The sequence below is a fragment of the Phyllostomus discolor genome, chromosome 4 (genome assembly GCF_004126475.2).
Source record: "Phyllostomus discolor isolate MPI-MPIP mPhyDis1 chromosome 4, mPhyDis1.pri.v3, whole genome shotgun sequence".
Lineage (NCBI taxonomy): Eukaryota > Metazoa > Chordata > Mammalia > Chiroptera > Phyllostomidae > Phyllostomus > Phyllostomus discolor.
The window spans coordinates 89984908-89999069 of record NC_040906.2 but is presented as its reverse complement, the minus strand read 5'-3'; the positions used below and the strand labels follow the sequence as shown (position 1 = coordinate 89999069).

General features: G+C 41.9%; 2 protein-coding genes across 10 annotated transcripts in view; one reads left to right on the top strand and one right to left on the bottom strand.

The window, feature by feature from the left end:
* C4H2orf76 (chromosome 4 C2orf76 homolog) overlaps positions 1-8727 on the bottom strand; it is a 97577-nt gene extending 88850 nt beyond the window's left edge. For 4 of the 9 annotated variants that reach the window (XM_036023621.1, XM_036023620.1, XM_036023627.1 and 1 more), the window contains exons 1-2: positions 8600-8664; positions 8062-8110 (exon numbers count right to left, since the gene is read on the bottom strand). The gene's annotated coding sequence lies outside the window, so the exon portion shown is untranslated. The other 5 variants (XM_036023625.1, XM_036023624.1, XM_036023622.1 and 2 more) reach the window with 3 other exon arrangements.
* On the top strand, positions 8727-13698 carry DBI (diazepam binding inhibitor, acyl-CoA binding protein). The gene is made up of 4 exons (XM_028533486.2): positions 8727-8881; positions 9907-10024; positions 11896-11958; positions 13417-13698. Exons 1-4 carry the CDS (start codon positions 8873-8875, stop codon positions 13488-13490), a joined length of 264 nt encoding a protein of 87 aa, XP_028389287.1. The 5' UTR covers positions 8727-8872; the 3' UTR covers positions 13491-13698.
* The last annotated feature ends 464 nt before the right edge of the window (positions 13699-14162 follow it).

Here is a 14162-nt window from a genome sequence, read left to right as displayed (position 1 = left end):
ACAAGATTGACAAACCTTTAATCAGACTCAGCAAGAAAAAAAGAGAAAGGACCCAAATAAATAAAATCAGAAATGAAAGAGGAAAAGTAACAACCAACACCAAAGAAATACAAAGCACTGTAAGAAAACATTATGAGCAACTATATGAAAACAAACTAGATAACCTGGATGAAATGGATAAATTCCTAGAAACATACAATTTTCCAAAACTAAATCAGGAAGAATCAGAGAATCTAAATAGACAGATTATATCTAGTGAATTTGAAGCAGTACTCAAAAAACTCCCACAAACAAAAACCCTGGACCAGAACACCTCACAGGTGAATTTTACCACATATTTTGAGAAAAACTAGTATCTCTCATTCTCAAGCTATTTCATTAAATTCAAAAGGAGATAAGCCTCCCACACTCATTTTACAAGGCCAGCATTATCCTAATTCCAAAACCAGATAAAGAAGCTATCAAGAGTGAAAATATAGGCCAATATTTCTGATGATCATAGACACTAAAATCCTCAACAAAATATTACCAAACCAAATACAGCAATGCATCAAAAAGGTCATACACCATGATCAAGTGGGATTTATTCCAGGAATGCAAGCAAGGTTGGTACAATATGCACAAACAATAAATATGATTCACCACATAAACAAAATGAAGGATAAAAACCACCTGATCATATCAATATAGGCATAAAAAGCATTTGATAAAATCCAGCACCCATTTATGATAAAAATTCTCAGCAAAGTAGGATTAGAGGGAACATACCTGAACATAATAAAGGCCATATATGACAAACCCACTGCTAGCATCCTACTCAACAGGCAAAAACTACTAGCATTCCCCTCAAGATTAGGAAGTCCTAGCTACAGCAATCAGACAAGAATAGGAAATAAAAAACATCAAAATTGGAAAGGAAGAAGTAAAACTGTCATTATTTACAGATGACATGATACTGTACACAGAAAACCCCAAGGATTTCACTAAGAAACTACTAGAACTGATAAATGAATTCAGCAAAGTAGCAGGAAACAAAATTAACATCCAAAAATCAGTTGCATTTTTATAAGCCAATAATGAATTAACAGAAAGGGAAATTAAGAAAACAATCCCATTCACAATTGCTTCAAAAAAGAATAAAATACATAGAAAAAAAAAACCTAACCAAGAATGTACAAGACCTGTACTCGGAAAGTTATAAGACATCGAAGAAAGAAATAGAAGATAGAAATAAGTAGAAGGACAAACCATGCCCATGGATAGAAAGAATTAACATCACTAAAATGTCCATGCTACCCAAAGTAATCTATAGACTCAATGCAATTCCTATCAAGATTCCAATGAGATATTTCACAGAACTAGAACAAATATTTCAAAAATTTATATGAAACCACAAAGCCCCACATAGCAGCAGTGATCCTGAGAAAGAAGAACAAAGTTGGAGGAATCATGCTACCTAATATAATAATCAAAATAGCATGTTACTAGCATAAAAACAGATACATAGGTCAATGGAACAGTACAGAGAGTCCAGAAATAAACTCACACCTGTAGAGTCAATTAATATTTGACAGAGGAAGCAAGCACATGCAATGGGCTAAAGATAGTTTATCAGTAAATGGTGTTGGGAAAATTGGACAGATACGTGCACAAAAATGAAACTAGACTACCTCCCAACACAAGAATACATTCAAAATGGATCAAAAACTTAAATGTTATACCCAAAAACCATAAAAAATCATGGAAGAAAACATGATTTCTTAGAAAAAGCAAAACATGTTTGCTTTTTCTTAGAAGAAGCAAAATCTCAGACATTGCTCATAGCATTATTTTATCAGATATATCTCCCCAGGCAAGGAAAACAAAAGAAAAAATTAACGTGGAACTACATCAAACTAAAAAGTTTTTGCACAGCAAAGGAAATAATCAAGAAAATAAAAAGACAACCCACAGAATGGGAGAACATATTCATCGATACATCTGGTAAGGGGTTAATATCCAAAATTTATAAAGAACTTAGAAAATTCAACACCAAAAAAGCAAACAACCCAATTAAAAAACAGGCAAAAGACCTGAATAGACATTTCTCCAAAGAGGACATATGGATCGCCAATAGACATAGGAAAAAATGCTCAACATCACTCATCATCAAAGAAATGCTAATTAAAACCACAATGAGATATTATACCACACCTGTCAGAATGGCCATCATCGACAAACTAACCAACAAAACAAGTGCTGGCGAGGATGTGGAGAAAGAGGAGCCCTTTTGCACTGTTTGTGCGAATGCAAACTACTGCAGCCACTGTGGAAAACAGTATGGAGACACCTCAAAAAACTAAAAATGGATCTGCCTTTTGACTCAACAATCACACTTTGAGAATATATGTGAAGAAACCCAAAACACTAATTCCAAAGCACATATGCACCCCCTATGTTCACTGCAGTGTTATTTATAATCGCCAAGATATGGAAGCATCCGAAGTGTCCATCAGCTGATGAGTGGATAAAACAAGTATGGGACATTTACACAATGGAATACTACTGGGCCATTAAAAAGAAAATTTCACCCTTTGTGACAATATGGGTAGAGCTGGAGAACATTATGCTAAGTGAAATAAGCCAGTCAGAGATACCATATGATTTCACTCATATGTGGAATCTAATGAACAAACTAAACTAACGTGGAAATGTGGACAGACTCATAGATGGAGAACAGGATGACACCTAATGTGTCAGGGCACATTAGGGCAGGGTAGATTAGGGGGTGGAGGAATAGAGCACAAAAGAATAAGGACTCATGGACATGAACAATAGTGTGGTGATTATTGGGGGGAGAAGGGTATAAGGGGACTAAATGGATATAGAAAAAATATACTGCAGGTTAAATTTTAAAAATATATATTCACATTAAAATCTTTACATAAATGACTAGCAGCAGCTTTACTGGTAATAGCCAAAAAGTGAAAACAATACAGATGTCCTTCAACAGGTAAATGATTAAACAAACTAGTTCGTAATATGATGGTATTACTACTCAGCGATAAAAAATGAACAAACTATTGAACAAACACACAACAACCTGGACAAATCATCAGAGAATTATGCTGAGTGAAAAAGTAAATCCCAAAGGATGCAAACAATAATTCACTTAGATAACATTGTTAAATGACAAAACTATAGAAATAGAGAACTAATTCCTGGTTGCCAAGAGCTAAGGAGAGCCCTGGCCAGGTGGCTAAGTTGGTTGGAGCGTCATCCTGTACAACCAAAGGCTGTGGGTTCAATCCCCTCTCAGGGCACATACATAGATTGTGGGTTTGATCTTCTGTTGGGATGCATATGGAAGGCAACTGATGGATGTTTCTCTCTCTCTCCCTAAATCACTCTTGAAAATCAATATATCAATGAACATATCCTCAAGTGAGAATTGAGAAAAAAGAGCTAAGGAGGGGTAAAGGCAGGAGGGAAGTGGTTGTGGCAATCACAGGGTAATATGAGGGATCCTTGATGAAAATGTTCTGTATCTTAAATATACCAAAGTCAATGTACTGATGCTGGCAGGCATTACAGTTTTGTAAACTGTTACCACTGAGAGAAAATGGGTAAAGAGTACAAAGAATCTCTGTTATTTAACAACTGCATGTGAGTCTACAATTACCTCAAAATAAAAATTAGGGTTTTATGGCATTATCTCAAAATAAAATTTTTAATAGCATTTTTCTCCATGGGAAATATCAGCCAAAGCATTTGTCAAACTATTTTAATATTTCTAATTTTCTTGTTGACAAGCACTAGGAAATTCACCTCTAAAAACTAATTCCAAAGCATTTACCAAGTACTTGTCATGTGTAACTAGGAACAAAGGAAACAGGCAAAGAAGACAATGTAGATTTAGAGTTTTTGACACTTTCTGATGAAGATAAACAAGAACTGCAATACTAAACTCAAAATAACATAAAGTATTTCACTATTCCTGCCCCAAATTATAAGTATTTCTATATAAAACAGGCAGCACCTGACCAGTATATGACAAATTTGTGTTTAAGTAATTCTAGAGAAAGTCTTTTCTTCTGTACTCCCAGCCAGTATAAAACTCTTCCCCAACAGAACCTCCTGCTCCCAAGCCCTGGTCTCTGTCTCACCTCAGCCAAACCACCACCCTACCATGTTGTCTGGGCAGAAACAGGTGAGGGGAACGGAGATCATACACATGCATGTCACACATACACACGCTCATTCTTCTCTTACACCCAACTTGCAATTCCTCTGAATATGGACACCTAAAGAGGGGAATGGCAAAGCAGAGGGACTAGTTAAGGCATCCTCTCACTACAGTTATGCTATCAGAAAAGGAAAAGATACAAAAAAGAGGATGGAGGGACAGACAAAGGAGAGAAAAGTTATACTGTAGTCTTATCCTACCCTCTCAGTTCTTACATTCCTCAGGCTTCATGAAACCAAGATGTCCAAATCTGCCCACCTCTCCCCACTCCTTTCCCAGAAGCAATTCCCAAGTGCCTCCCCTCCCTTTATACACACTAGTCCCCTCCTAGCTTTCCTGGGAGTCCCATTCCAAGAAACTGGAAAATAAATACTAAATGAATAGAATTCATCATTTGTTAATACTGTAACCCTTGCCTTCTGGTAAAGCTTTGCTGTAACTGTAGTCCATTTTTTAACGATAGGTTACTTTTAGAAATTAGAGGTTTAGTTGATAACAGGAAACCTAATATTAAATTACTATTCACACCCACTGGGCAAAAACTGTTTTCACTACTGTTAATGTATCTTGCCTAACTGATTTTACATTGAGACCTAGCAAGTGAAGCCACTGAGTAGTCAAAGCTGGTATCCCAAGAATGTGAGGACAAGTTGTTATTATGACAATAGCCTCTCTACTAATTGGGACATGTTGATTAGGCTGACTGGCTCATGGAGTTCCTTGTCTTGCCTTAACATTTCAGGTGTTCTGTTTCCAAGGCTGGGAAATCTCCACAGGCAAATTACACAGTCCTTGCACCAGAATTCATGGATCAGGTTGGCCAAAAAGTCCGTTTAGTTTTTTCCATAAAATGAAGACACATTTTTCATTTTCACCAATAACTTTATTGATTTGATAATTTGAGTATGTTGGCTATCTTCTGCTACTGGCTTCTAATGGGTAGAGGCCAGGGGTGCTGCTAAACATTTTCCAGTGCATAAGACAGCCCCACAGCAAAGAATTACTTGGCCAAAATGTCAATTGTACCATGAAACTTCGCAAACCACTTTTGACACATTCAATCAGTCACAGTACCTTCTCCATACACTGCACAATCTTTTTTTGCATCTGTTGCGTTTTTACCTTTCTTGAATAAAGCATATACGCTGAAAATGTTGCGTACCTTCTCCATCTTCAGTATTAGAATGGCTGTGCAAAAATTCACCAATTTTGGTAAGTTTTTTTTAGTGCATGTTGATATGACAGGCGTCACAATACAATCTAACAAAATTGTTTCAAATGAAGTTAAAGACAACTAAGCACTACTAGGGCCATGGCAGGGGAAAAATATAACGAACTTTTTGGCCAACTTAACACTTCAGCCCATAGTTTCATATTCAGTTCTAAGCAAATTAGCTAGTTTTCAAGTTTGTGTCTAATCGGAAGGAATATATTTCACCATAGAAAAGCACTTCTTTCATTCAATTACCATTAGTTGAATGCCTAAGAAGTGCCAGGCACTTGGAGCTTGGTATTGACCAATATACAGTGATCCCTATCTTTCCTGACTTATATGTAGAGTGGGCTCAGACAGAAGAACAAGTTAAAATAAAAATAATAGTAAATAAAATAATTACAAAGTGTGACAGTTGCTAACATGGCTATAAACAGAGCTGAGGAACTTGCACTTTCTCCAGATATGAAGAGCAATTTCCTTTCTAACACAATCGAAATACAGAATTAAAAATTCATATAATTTATTGGCTCCAAATATACTCTAAAATTTATTTTTAAAAATTAAATCCCAGCCCTGGCCAGGTGGCTCAGTTGGTTGGAGTATCATCCCATACACCAAAAAGGTTGTGGGTTCAATTCCCAGTTATGGCACATACCTGGTTGAGGGTTTGATCCCCATTCGGGATTCATACAGGAGGCACAACCAATCAATGTTTCTCTCTCCCTCTCTCTCTCTCCCCTTCTCTCCCTCTCCTTTCCTCTCTAAAATCAATAAACATATTCTCATGTGACAATTTAAAAAAAATTAAATCCCAGATGTTGGCCTGTTACCATTTTTATGTTAAACGCTGAATTCCCACTCCAATCCCTAGGACAGAAGTGGTAAATGAAGGGCTTAAAGCAGCATTTCCATAGGTGGAGTCAATTCCCAGTGACCAATTTCCAAAAATGAGTCACTGATAAGTGAGGGAAGGAAGCAGGAAGTAGGCCAAAGAGCATACCTTCAGGTATTTCAAAACTTGGCCCAGAGTAGGCCCGATAAATAGGAAAAGACACTCTTCCTCCTTGTCAAGGTCACTTAGTACCTTGGTCCTTGGGATCCACAATCCTTATGTAGTTCCATACCTCAGTTGCTTTAAGCAACTTTTGTAGACTCATCTGGGCACAAAACCACCTTGTGGAAATTTTTTTTTAGAAAGTGAGATAGATTCCCAACACGCAACCGACAAATCAACCCCACTTAAATTGGAGACTGCCAAGATAAAACATTAATGTTGCTTTCTACAATGTTTAGCTCCAGTCAAAACTCAATCGTATCTTTAAGGAACACTTTATTTTATTTTTTAAGGTTTTACTTATTAATTTTTAGAGAGGGGGGAAGGAAGGGAAAAAGAAAGGTAGAGAAACATTGATGCTTGAGAGAAACATCAATTGGTTGCTTCTCGCAAGCCCCCAACCAGGGAACTGGCCCACAACCCAGGCATGTGCCCTGACCAGGAATAGAACCTGAGACCTTTCTGGTTTGCGGGAGGATGCCCAACCCACCAAGCCACACCAGTCAGGGCTTTAAGGAACATTTTTAAAATTACATTATTACAAGTACCTAATCTTTTCAAATATGCTAAACACAATAACCTAATATTAAAACCTACTGACTGGCAGATACAGTTAACTACAAATCTGATCCACACAGGCAGTAATCTGAATTTCCATCAAGGAAGATGCAAGCACTAATGATGGAACAAAAATGAATCCAGGCTTTATCTGGGCCTCAGAGGGAAAAAATAGCTCCAAATTTTCATTTTTAACTACATTTCTTACAATTCAAATGTAATTTCTGCAAACTTAACTCCAAGACTTGTCTTAATTTGCCTGACTTTGCTTCCTCAAAATTATTCATAGACTGAAGACTAGATTTGTTCCATGCTACTGTACCTCCACTTCTTCCCATTTTATAAAGTCTGACCTACATTAAGTTAGTAAATTACTTCTGAAAGCCTCCACCTGGCCTTTCTTTCTAAACACCTACAGTTGTAAACAGGGAAATTTGTAGTCCAGTCCGCTTATCACAAATTAGGAATTAAAAAGGAATGATCTCTCTTTTTAAAGATCTACAGAGAATTTTCTGCCAATTCCCTCTCTTCACCCACTCCTTTGTAACCACCAGGAAATTCTCCCTTTAGTCTCTTAGCCATCATCCTCAAACTCTCCCATCCACCTGTGCCGCTCCTTGCTATTCCCATGGAGAACACCTGCCCCCCTCAGTTTCATCATCCTCTGCTCAAAAGCCTATGACTTCCCATCTCGCTCAAAATAAAAAATCTTAGTTCCTGTAAGGGTCAAGCTGTGCATCATCTAATCAGTCTGCCATCTCCTTAACTTTTCAGCCTCAGCTCTTTTCACCCCTTCCCTCACTCCCTGCTGGCACCTTTACACTTTCTGCCTGGAATGCTCCCTGCTCTCCTTCGTCTTTCTCAAATGTTGCCTTCCCTTAACCCTCCACCCACCCCTCCCATGTAAAACTAGAAACTTCCAACTTCCTATCCCCTCACAAACTTTCCATATCGTTTATTTCATTAACTATTATTCCCAATATAGGTTCCAGGAATGCAAGAATTTACCTGTTTTGTTCTCTGCTGTATCCCCAACGCCGAGAACACTGCGAGTTACCTGACAAGAGTGGAGTAAATATTTGTGAATGAATCAAAGTATTATTCACCATGGGATGTTTGCTGGGCACCAGGCGCGGCCAAGTTTGTTAAAGTCAGGGTACGTAAGACACTGTCCCCGACTTTACGGCACCAAATGGAGAACAGGGCGGCAAACTAAGACCACGGGCAAACATGCCAAATGCTCAGAGGACAAGGCCCTGGCTTCGCCTTTCTGGAAACCAGTTCAGCTTCCCATCATCGCGCAATTCTCTACGCAGCTCCTCTACATTCCTGAGATAACCAGAGACCCTCTTGCACTCCCCAGTTACACATCCAGAGGTGCAACTTCCGGCCTCTTCGCGCCCGCCGGGCACAGGACTTAATGAAACAAATTTAAAAGTCTCTGCTCTTCAGCCTCCACACCCTCTCCTTTGCCCTAGGGACCACACCCCACACTGGCTAGGGCAGAACCCCGTGCAGACCACGGCGCTTTCTCCACCACATGCACCCTACTTCCGCAGTCCACACCTGCTCCCGGAGATCCCTTCGGCTCTAGTCTGCGCGTGCGCGAGCCCACCCACGTGGGCTCGGGTGAGGCTGGCTACACCGCAGAGAATGGCCACGCCCTAGCGTAGAACTGGCTTCTGATTGGTTGTCCCTGTCTCGCTGAGCCAAGTTAGGAAGGCCTGCGTCTGCGCTTGAAAACGTGCAGGTAGTCGAGTCTTCAGCTACTTCTTTCCGCTCCTGTCCGCCTCCGCCAGCTCACTGTAATCCTGCCAGCATGTCTCAGGTATAACGTGTGCCCAGCCTGACTACGATAGTGCAGTGGGGCGGGAAGCCGGTGTCGGGACTCTCCGGCACCAGAACCCTGAAAGGTCTCTGTCTTTCCGGCTCCGCTTTTCCTCCTATACTCATTCCCAGCTCTTTGGACTGAGCCTTCCGAGCGGAACTTTCCGGTTTGGGGATCTCAACACCGCTATCCAAACTGTAACTGCTAGGAAGTTGCCCATCGAGTAGGCTTCACGGTGGGGCAGTGAGGGTCTGAGGTAGAAAGATTAAACGTAGAGGGTCGCATGGGTTGAAGGAGCAAGGGGACCGAAGTCCACCACCAAGAAGGAGGACTGGACGGGAGTAGGGGCTCTTTGCAGAGTGGGGAAGCAAGGAGGCGGTGGCTGAGCTTGGAGGTCAAGAGAAATAGGGGCCCAGTGTCCGGCGTGCGGGAGGGGGAGGGTTCGCCGGGGGAGAGGTGACCCAGAGGCTTTTCCCTTCCTTGAATGTAGACGCTTTTCCGAGACCGAGCTGTGTGGAGCGACCTTTGTCTCCTCTCCTCACCTCACTCCAGCCCGACACAGGATTTACCGACACCAGGGGAAGGGACCCAACAGACTCAGGCCGCTGACCCTGCTGTACTCATAACTTGCCGCCTTCTCAGCTGTTTCAAGCACCTGTGCCATCCCTATCCACAGATAGGGCTTCACTGGGACCCCAGCCATTCCCCAGTGTGACCTGATAGTGGCCAGGCAGTAGGCCACGCTGCTTTTCCTACCCAGTACGCTCTCACTGTAGGTAGTCTTAGCCTGTCTCCTTCACCACTGTATTTCCAGTACCTGACACCTGGTATAGTGAGAGCTCTCTTTACCTAGTTGTTGATGAAATAAGTGATCCTATGTGCTTCCCATCGTTGTTTTGCTGAATCTTTCCAGCTGACCTGTTGTGTAGATAATGGGGAGGCATTTGAGGGAGCGCTGTTTTTCCTCACCTGCGTTACAGGAGTACTGCCTTTGCAACTCCTGCCTCCCCCTCTCTGGCATTTAGGCTGAGTTTGACAAAGCTGCTGAGGAGGTTAAGCACCTCAAGACCAAGCCAGCAGATGATGAGATGCTGTTCATCTACAGCCGCTACAAACAAGCAACTGTGGGTGACATAAATACAGGTATGCTGGGATGAGTTTGGGAGGGCGCCTGTTCATCGAACCTAACTCAGCAGCCTTGATTTGTGCTGGAACTCTTTAATCTGTGGGAACCTCATTCAAAACCACCAAGGTCCTACTCTTTGGGTGGGGCATGGTAATTTTTCATGATGTTCCAGGGATTTAAGCTGGGAGAGGGTCCCAAAGACATGTTCCTGGTTTACAGACCCTGTACTATTATTGTTTCTTGATAGCTCAGATAGCAGAATTCAAATCATAGTTTTGAAAGGACTTTACTGATTATCAAGACTTTCCCCATCTACTTGGGAGGAAGCACAGGCTCCCAGCTTAGAAGACCCACAAACTCTCAGCTCAGTAGTACCTTTGTTAAAACATACTGCTTCCACCCTAGATAGGCAAGATCAAAGTCTCAGAGCACTTGGCAGTGGGGCCTAGCCGAAATCAGGAGCAAAGGAGCAGCTGGCTTCCTGGGGCAGGTCAGAGCATTTTGGCTGAAACAGTCATCATTTCCTGATGACTGTTCCCTGTTGAAAAATCTTGGTACAGATTTTGAAGCCATAGTTTGAATATACCACATTCTATAATACTGCCCTTTCTGCCTTGGCCAATTTTCACTCTGCCCCCAAAGTCCCTGAAACTCGAGTGTATACTGAGGCAACAGCACAATTCAGTCCATGCAAGAGCTCAGAGCGGTGGCCATGGCACCACAAAAGGTCACCCCTACCCCTTTCTGTTCAGGAAGGGAAAGGAGAAATGAAGAGAGAGTGGCCATGGTGGCTGAGATACTCTTCAACCGGGTAGCGTTTTTCACAGAGACTGGTCCTGCCCTGCTTTTATAAGAGGATAGGTAGACTGGCTTGGGAATCTATCACTTCTTGATCAGGGAGGTATCAGAACACTCTAGGACTTCATGGGCCAATGCAGTAGCCACTAGCCACATGTCATTACCTAAATTTAAACTAAAATAGTTTAAATTAAATAAAGTCAAAAGTTCTATGTTTACTCACACAAACTACCATTCCAGGAGCTCAGTTGCACAAGAGATAAATAGCCCCTGAATTGGATAATGCTACGTTTCCATCATTGCAGAAGGGCTGTTGGGATGTGCTGCTCTAGGATTTGGTTGATGACTGCAGGTGCAGTTTCTCACAGGTAGCCTGGGAATGCATCCCTGAAAACACTTAGGATGTGGTGTTCCACTGACACAGTGGTCCAGGCTGTGAGCATTGTGATTGTCCCCCTTGTTTCCATTCTCAGCATGGCTGGAAATGAGGTCCACAGGGAAGAAGTACATGTGTTTCCCAAGTGCAACTGGTAACAAGTGTGTAAGCATAAAGTCACAGTAAAGCTTAAAACTTGCTCTTGGGATAAAAAAACTGCCACAAATCAAAAAGATTGGTAGAAAAATGGGCGAGGATATGAACATACAATTCACAGAAAAGAACACCCAGAAAACTGAAAACAACAATGCAGGGGACAGAGATATGAGATGGGAGGGAAACTTTATACTATTCTCCTTGGTAGCATTTGGGTTTTAAGCCATGTGCATGGATGTACTACATATTTTTTGTTTGGGTTTGTTTTTGGTTTTGTTTTTTGCTTTGTTTTGATTAAAATATACAGGTTTTTAAGGGAGAAGTATTGGAATTACTTAACTTAGAAGACAAGGACTCTCTAGTAATGAGAACAGTTTTCCTCTTACTTTCTCTGGATGTTAAGTTTGGATTTCTGTACACTGTCCTAGGCCTGTTTAACTTCATAACAGAGTGTGAAAAGGGTAGGTGTAATAAAAGATGGCTTTCATGGCAAGAGTGTTGAAGAGTTTTCCATTAGAACATGAAGGAGATCTAATGACTTTCCTTTTCTTCTTGAAGAACGGCCTGGGATGCTGGACCTCAAAGGCAAGGCCAAGTGGGATGCCTGGAATGAGCTAAAAGGTAACTGTTCTAATCAGTTTCCCTCATTTGTGAAGCCCAGTAATGAAATACTCTTGATTATGGAGTGTAAGGGGTGAGGAGAGAACAAAGAGGATGAGGCACATGCTAGAAACTAGTCTGACCTCTGTCAGAATGGAAAAAAACTGGGTCACCTACTTTTTCTCCTGATATCATTAATGCCTTTTCCAAAAGCACCATCTCCGAGCAGTTGTACTATCAGGAGAGGAGGAACAGGGACAAGGCCACTGAAAAACAGATTGGAAGGCTGTATATTGACAAGGACTTTATATATATTCAGAATAAGAAGTGGATTTTTGCTCACACCTTCCTCTCCCACAAGGCCAGGCAGTGACCCCATAGCCCAAGCAACCTTCCCCAGTTCCTTTTCAGCCAGAAAGGCACATACAAAAAGAAAGGAATGAGCTAATGCATGTCAAGCTTCTGGCACTTGTAGGCTCAGTGAATGGAGCTATTATATGCTAAGCAACAGCAGCCAAGAAGTGTCTCAGCTCCGACTTAATCACGTGCCACCTGTGGCAGCAAGCCCTAAAAGTTGGCACTAAAGTGCCTACAAGCTTTTGTGTTCTTGCTAGCTAGTTTCTGAATAAGCTCTCTGTCTTCCTGCAAATGAAAAACACTTGAATTAAAAAGGGCCAGAATACAATAAAAAACACTTATAGGATTTGTAAGTAACTGGAACAGAAATGCCTATCTGTTCCATACCATCTGACCTATCTGACTCTCCATTTTCATTGGGCATTTCCATACCGTCCTCAAGCCCCATGCACTCTCTAGTGCTTCAGATGCACTTTGTTTCCCAGCAAGGATCTCTCCTTCATTGTGGAATCCAGGAAACTAGGTGTTACTGTCTCTGAAGGATATAGTCAGTGTCTCTTATGCAGCAGCAGAAAAGCAAAAATTTGCCTCATTCCCCTCCAAGAGCCACCTGCTTTTGCTCAGAGTTCTCAAAACTTTTCTTGTAGCTTCCCTCTGGGAAGAAGAGAGTACCTCACTTTGCTGTTTAACTGCCAGCTTAAGAACCCAACAAAGAAATACTTGGTAGGGCAAAGCCAACCATGAGAGTCGGCAGGACTGACAAAGCCACCATGGCTCCTCACCTTAGGCTTTCTTGCCTGTCTGGGGGGCCTAACCTTTCTCCTGAGGTTCAGGCTAACCACTCACAACAGGGGAGACACATGGCCAGCAGACCACTGGCAGGCCTCAGGACAGCCATACACTTTGGTTCAGTGCGTTGTGGAGCATTCACTGTGGGCCAGGCTTCTCAAGTACTTTAAGTCAAATCCTGGCCAAGTCTCTGAGGTGTAGATAGTAGGATTCCCCGCTCTACCAGTGAGAAACCGAGCCTCAGAGTGTTAAAGCAGAGCTGTCTAGGACTCTGAGACTCCTGCTTTTCTGCCATGCCGCCCCTCTGACAAACAGTCTGTTGGTTCTTTACAGGGACTTCCAAGGAAGATGCCATGAAAGCTTACATTGACAAAGTAGAGGAGCTGAAAAAGAAGTATGGGATCTAGGTATGGCTGCCAGCCATGCATTCCATCCAAACTGATGGTCATCCCCTGTTTTTCTAATGCTGCTGATGGAATGAAATAACGGATCAGCACTCTTCTTGAACATTGTCCAGGCTATGGCTCTAACAGATTAAGGAGCTGAAACGGTTACTAACCTTGCTGAGTAGTTTTTGTCTCTAGGTCAATTAAAAAACTGCATTTATTATTTTAAGTCTTTGGTCATCTAGTTTTTTAAAATAATTTACTTTGTCCCAATGTCACTTGCTCACTTCCTTTTTCTAAAGATTTTGTCTGGAAGTATTTGAGCCCTTGTCCTGTGCCAGGAATGGGAGGCCGGCGATCTCACTTGATCTAGGCCTGGAGTACACTCATCTCCTATGGGGAGGAAAAGGGTTATAGGAGTGGCCTTTTCTATTTCCTTCTCCCTCCTAGTTCTAGCTGCACCCATCAGGCGGGCTGGCAGAGCCTTCAGTCTGCAGGTACTTAAGCCTGTCAGAAACATTTCTGGCCTCGTGCTCTGAGGAAGGCAGGGCTGACAAGTGTTTGGGGTTTGTCTCAGGTCCAACCAGTCCACAGTTCCAGAGCAAGAAGAAAGGAGAAATCTGTATCTGCCATGGGGCATTCTCGGAGGCCCAGGGGAAGCTTGGCCACAGATAGCTAGGCAGGCAAAACTGA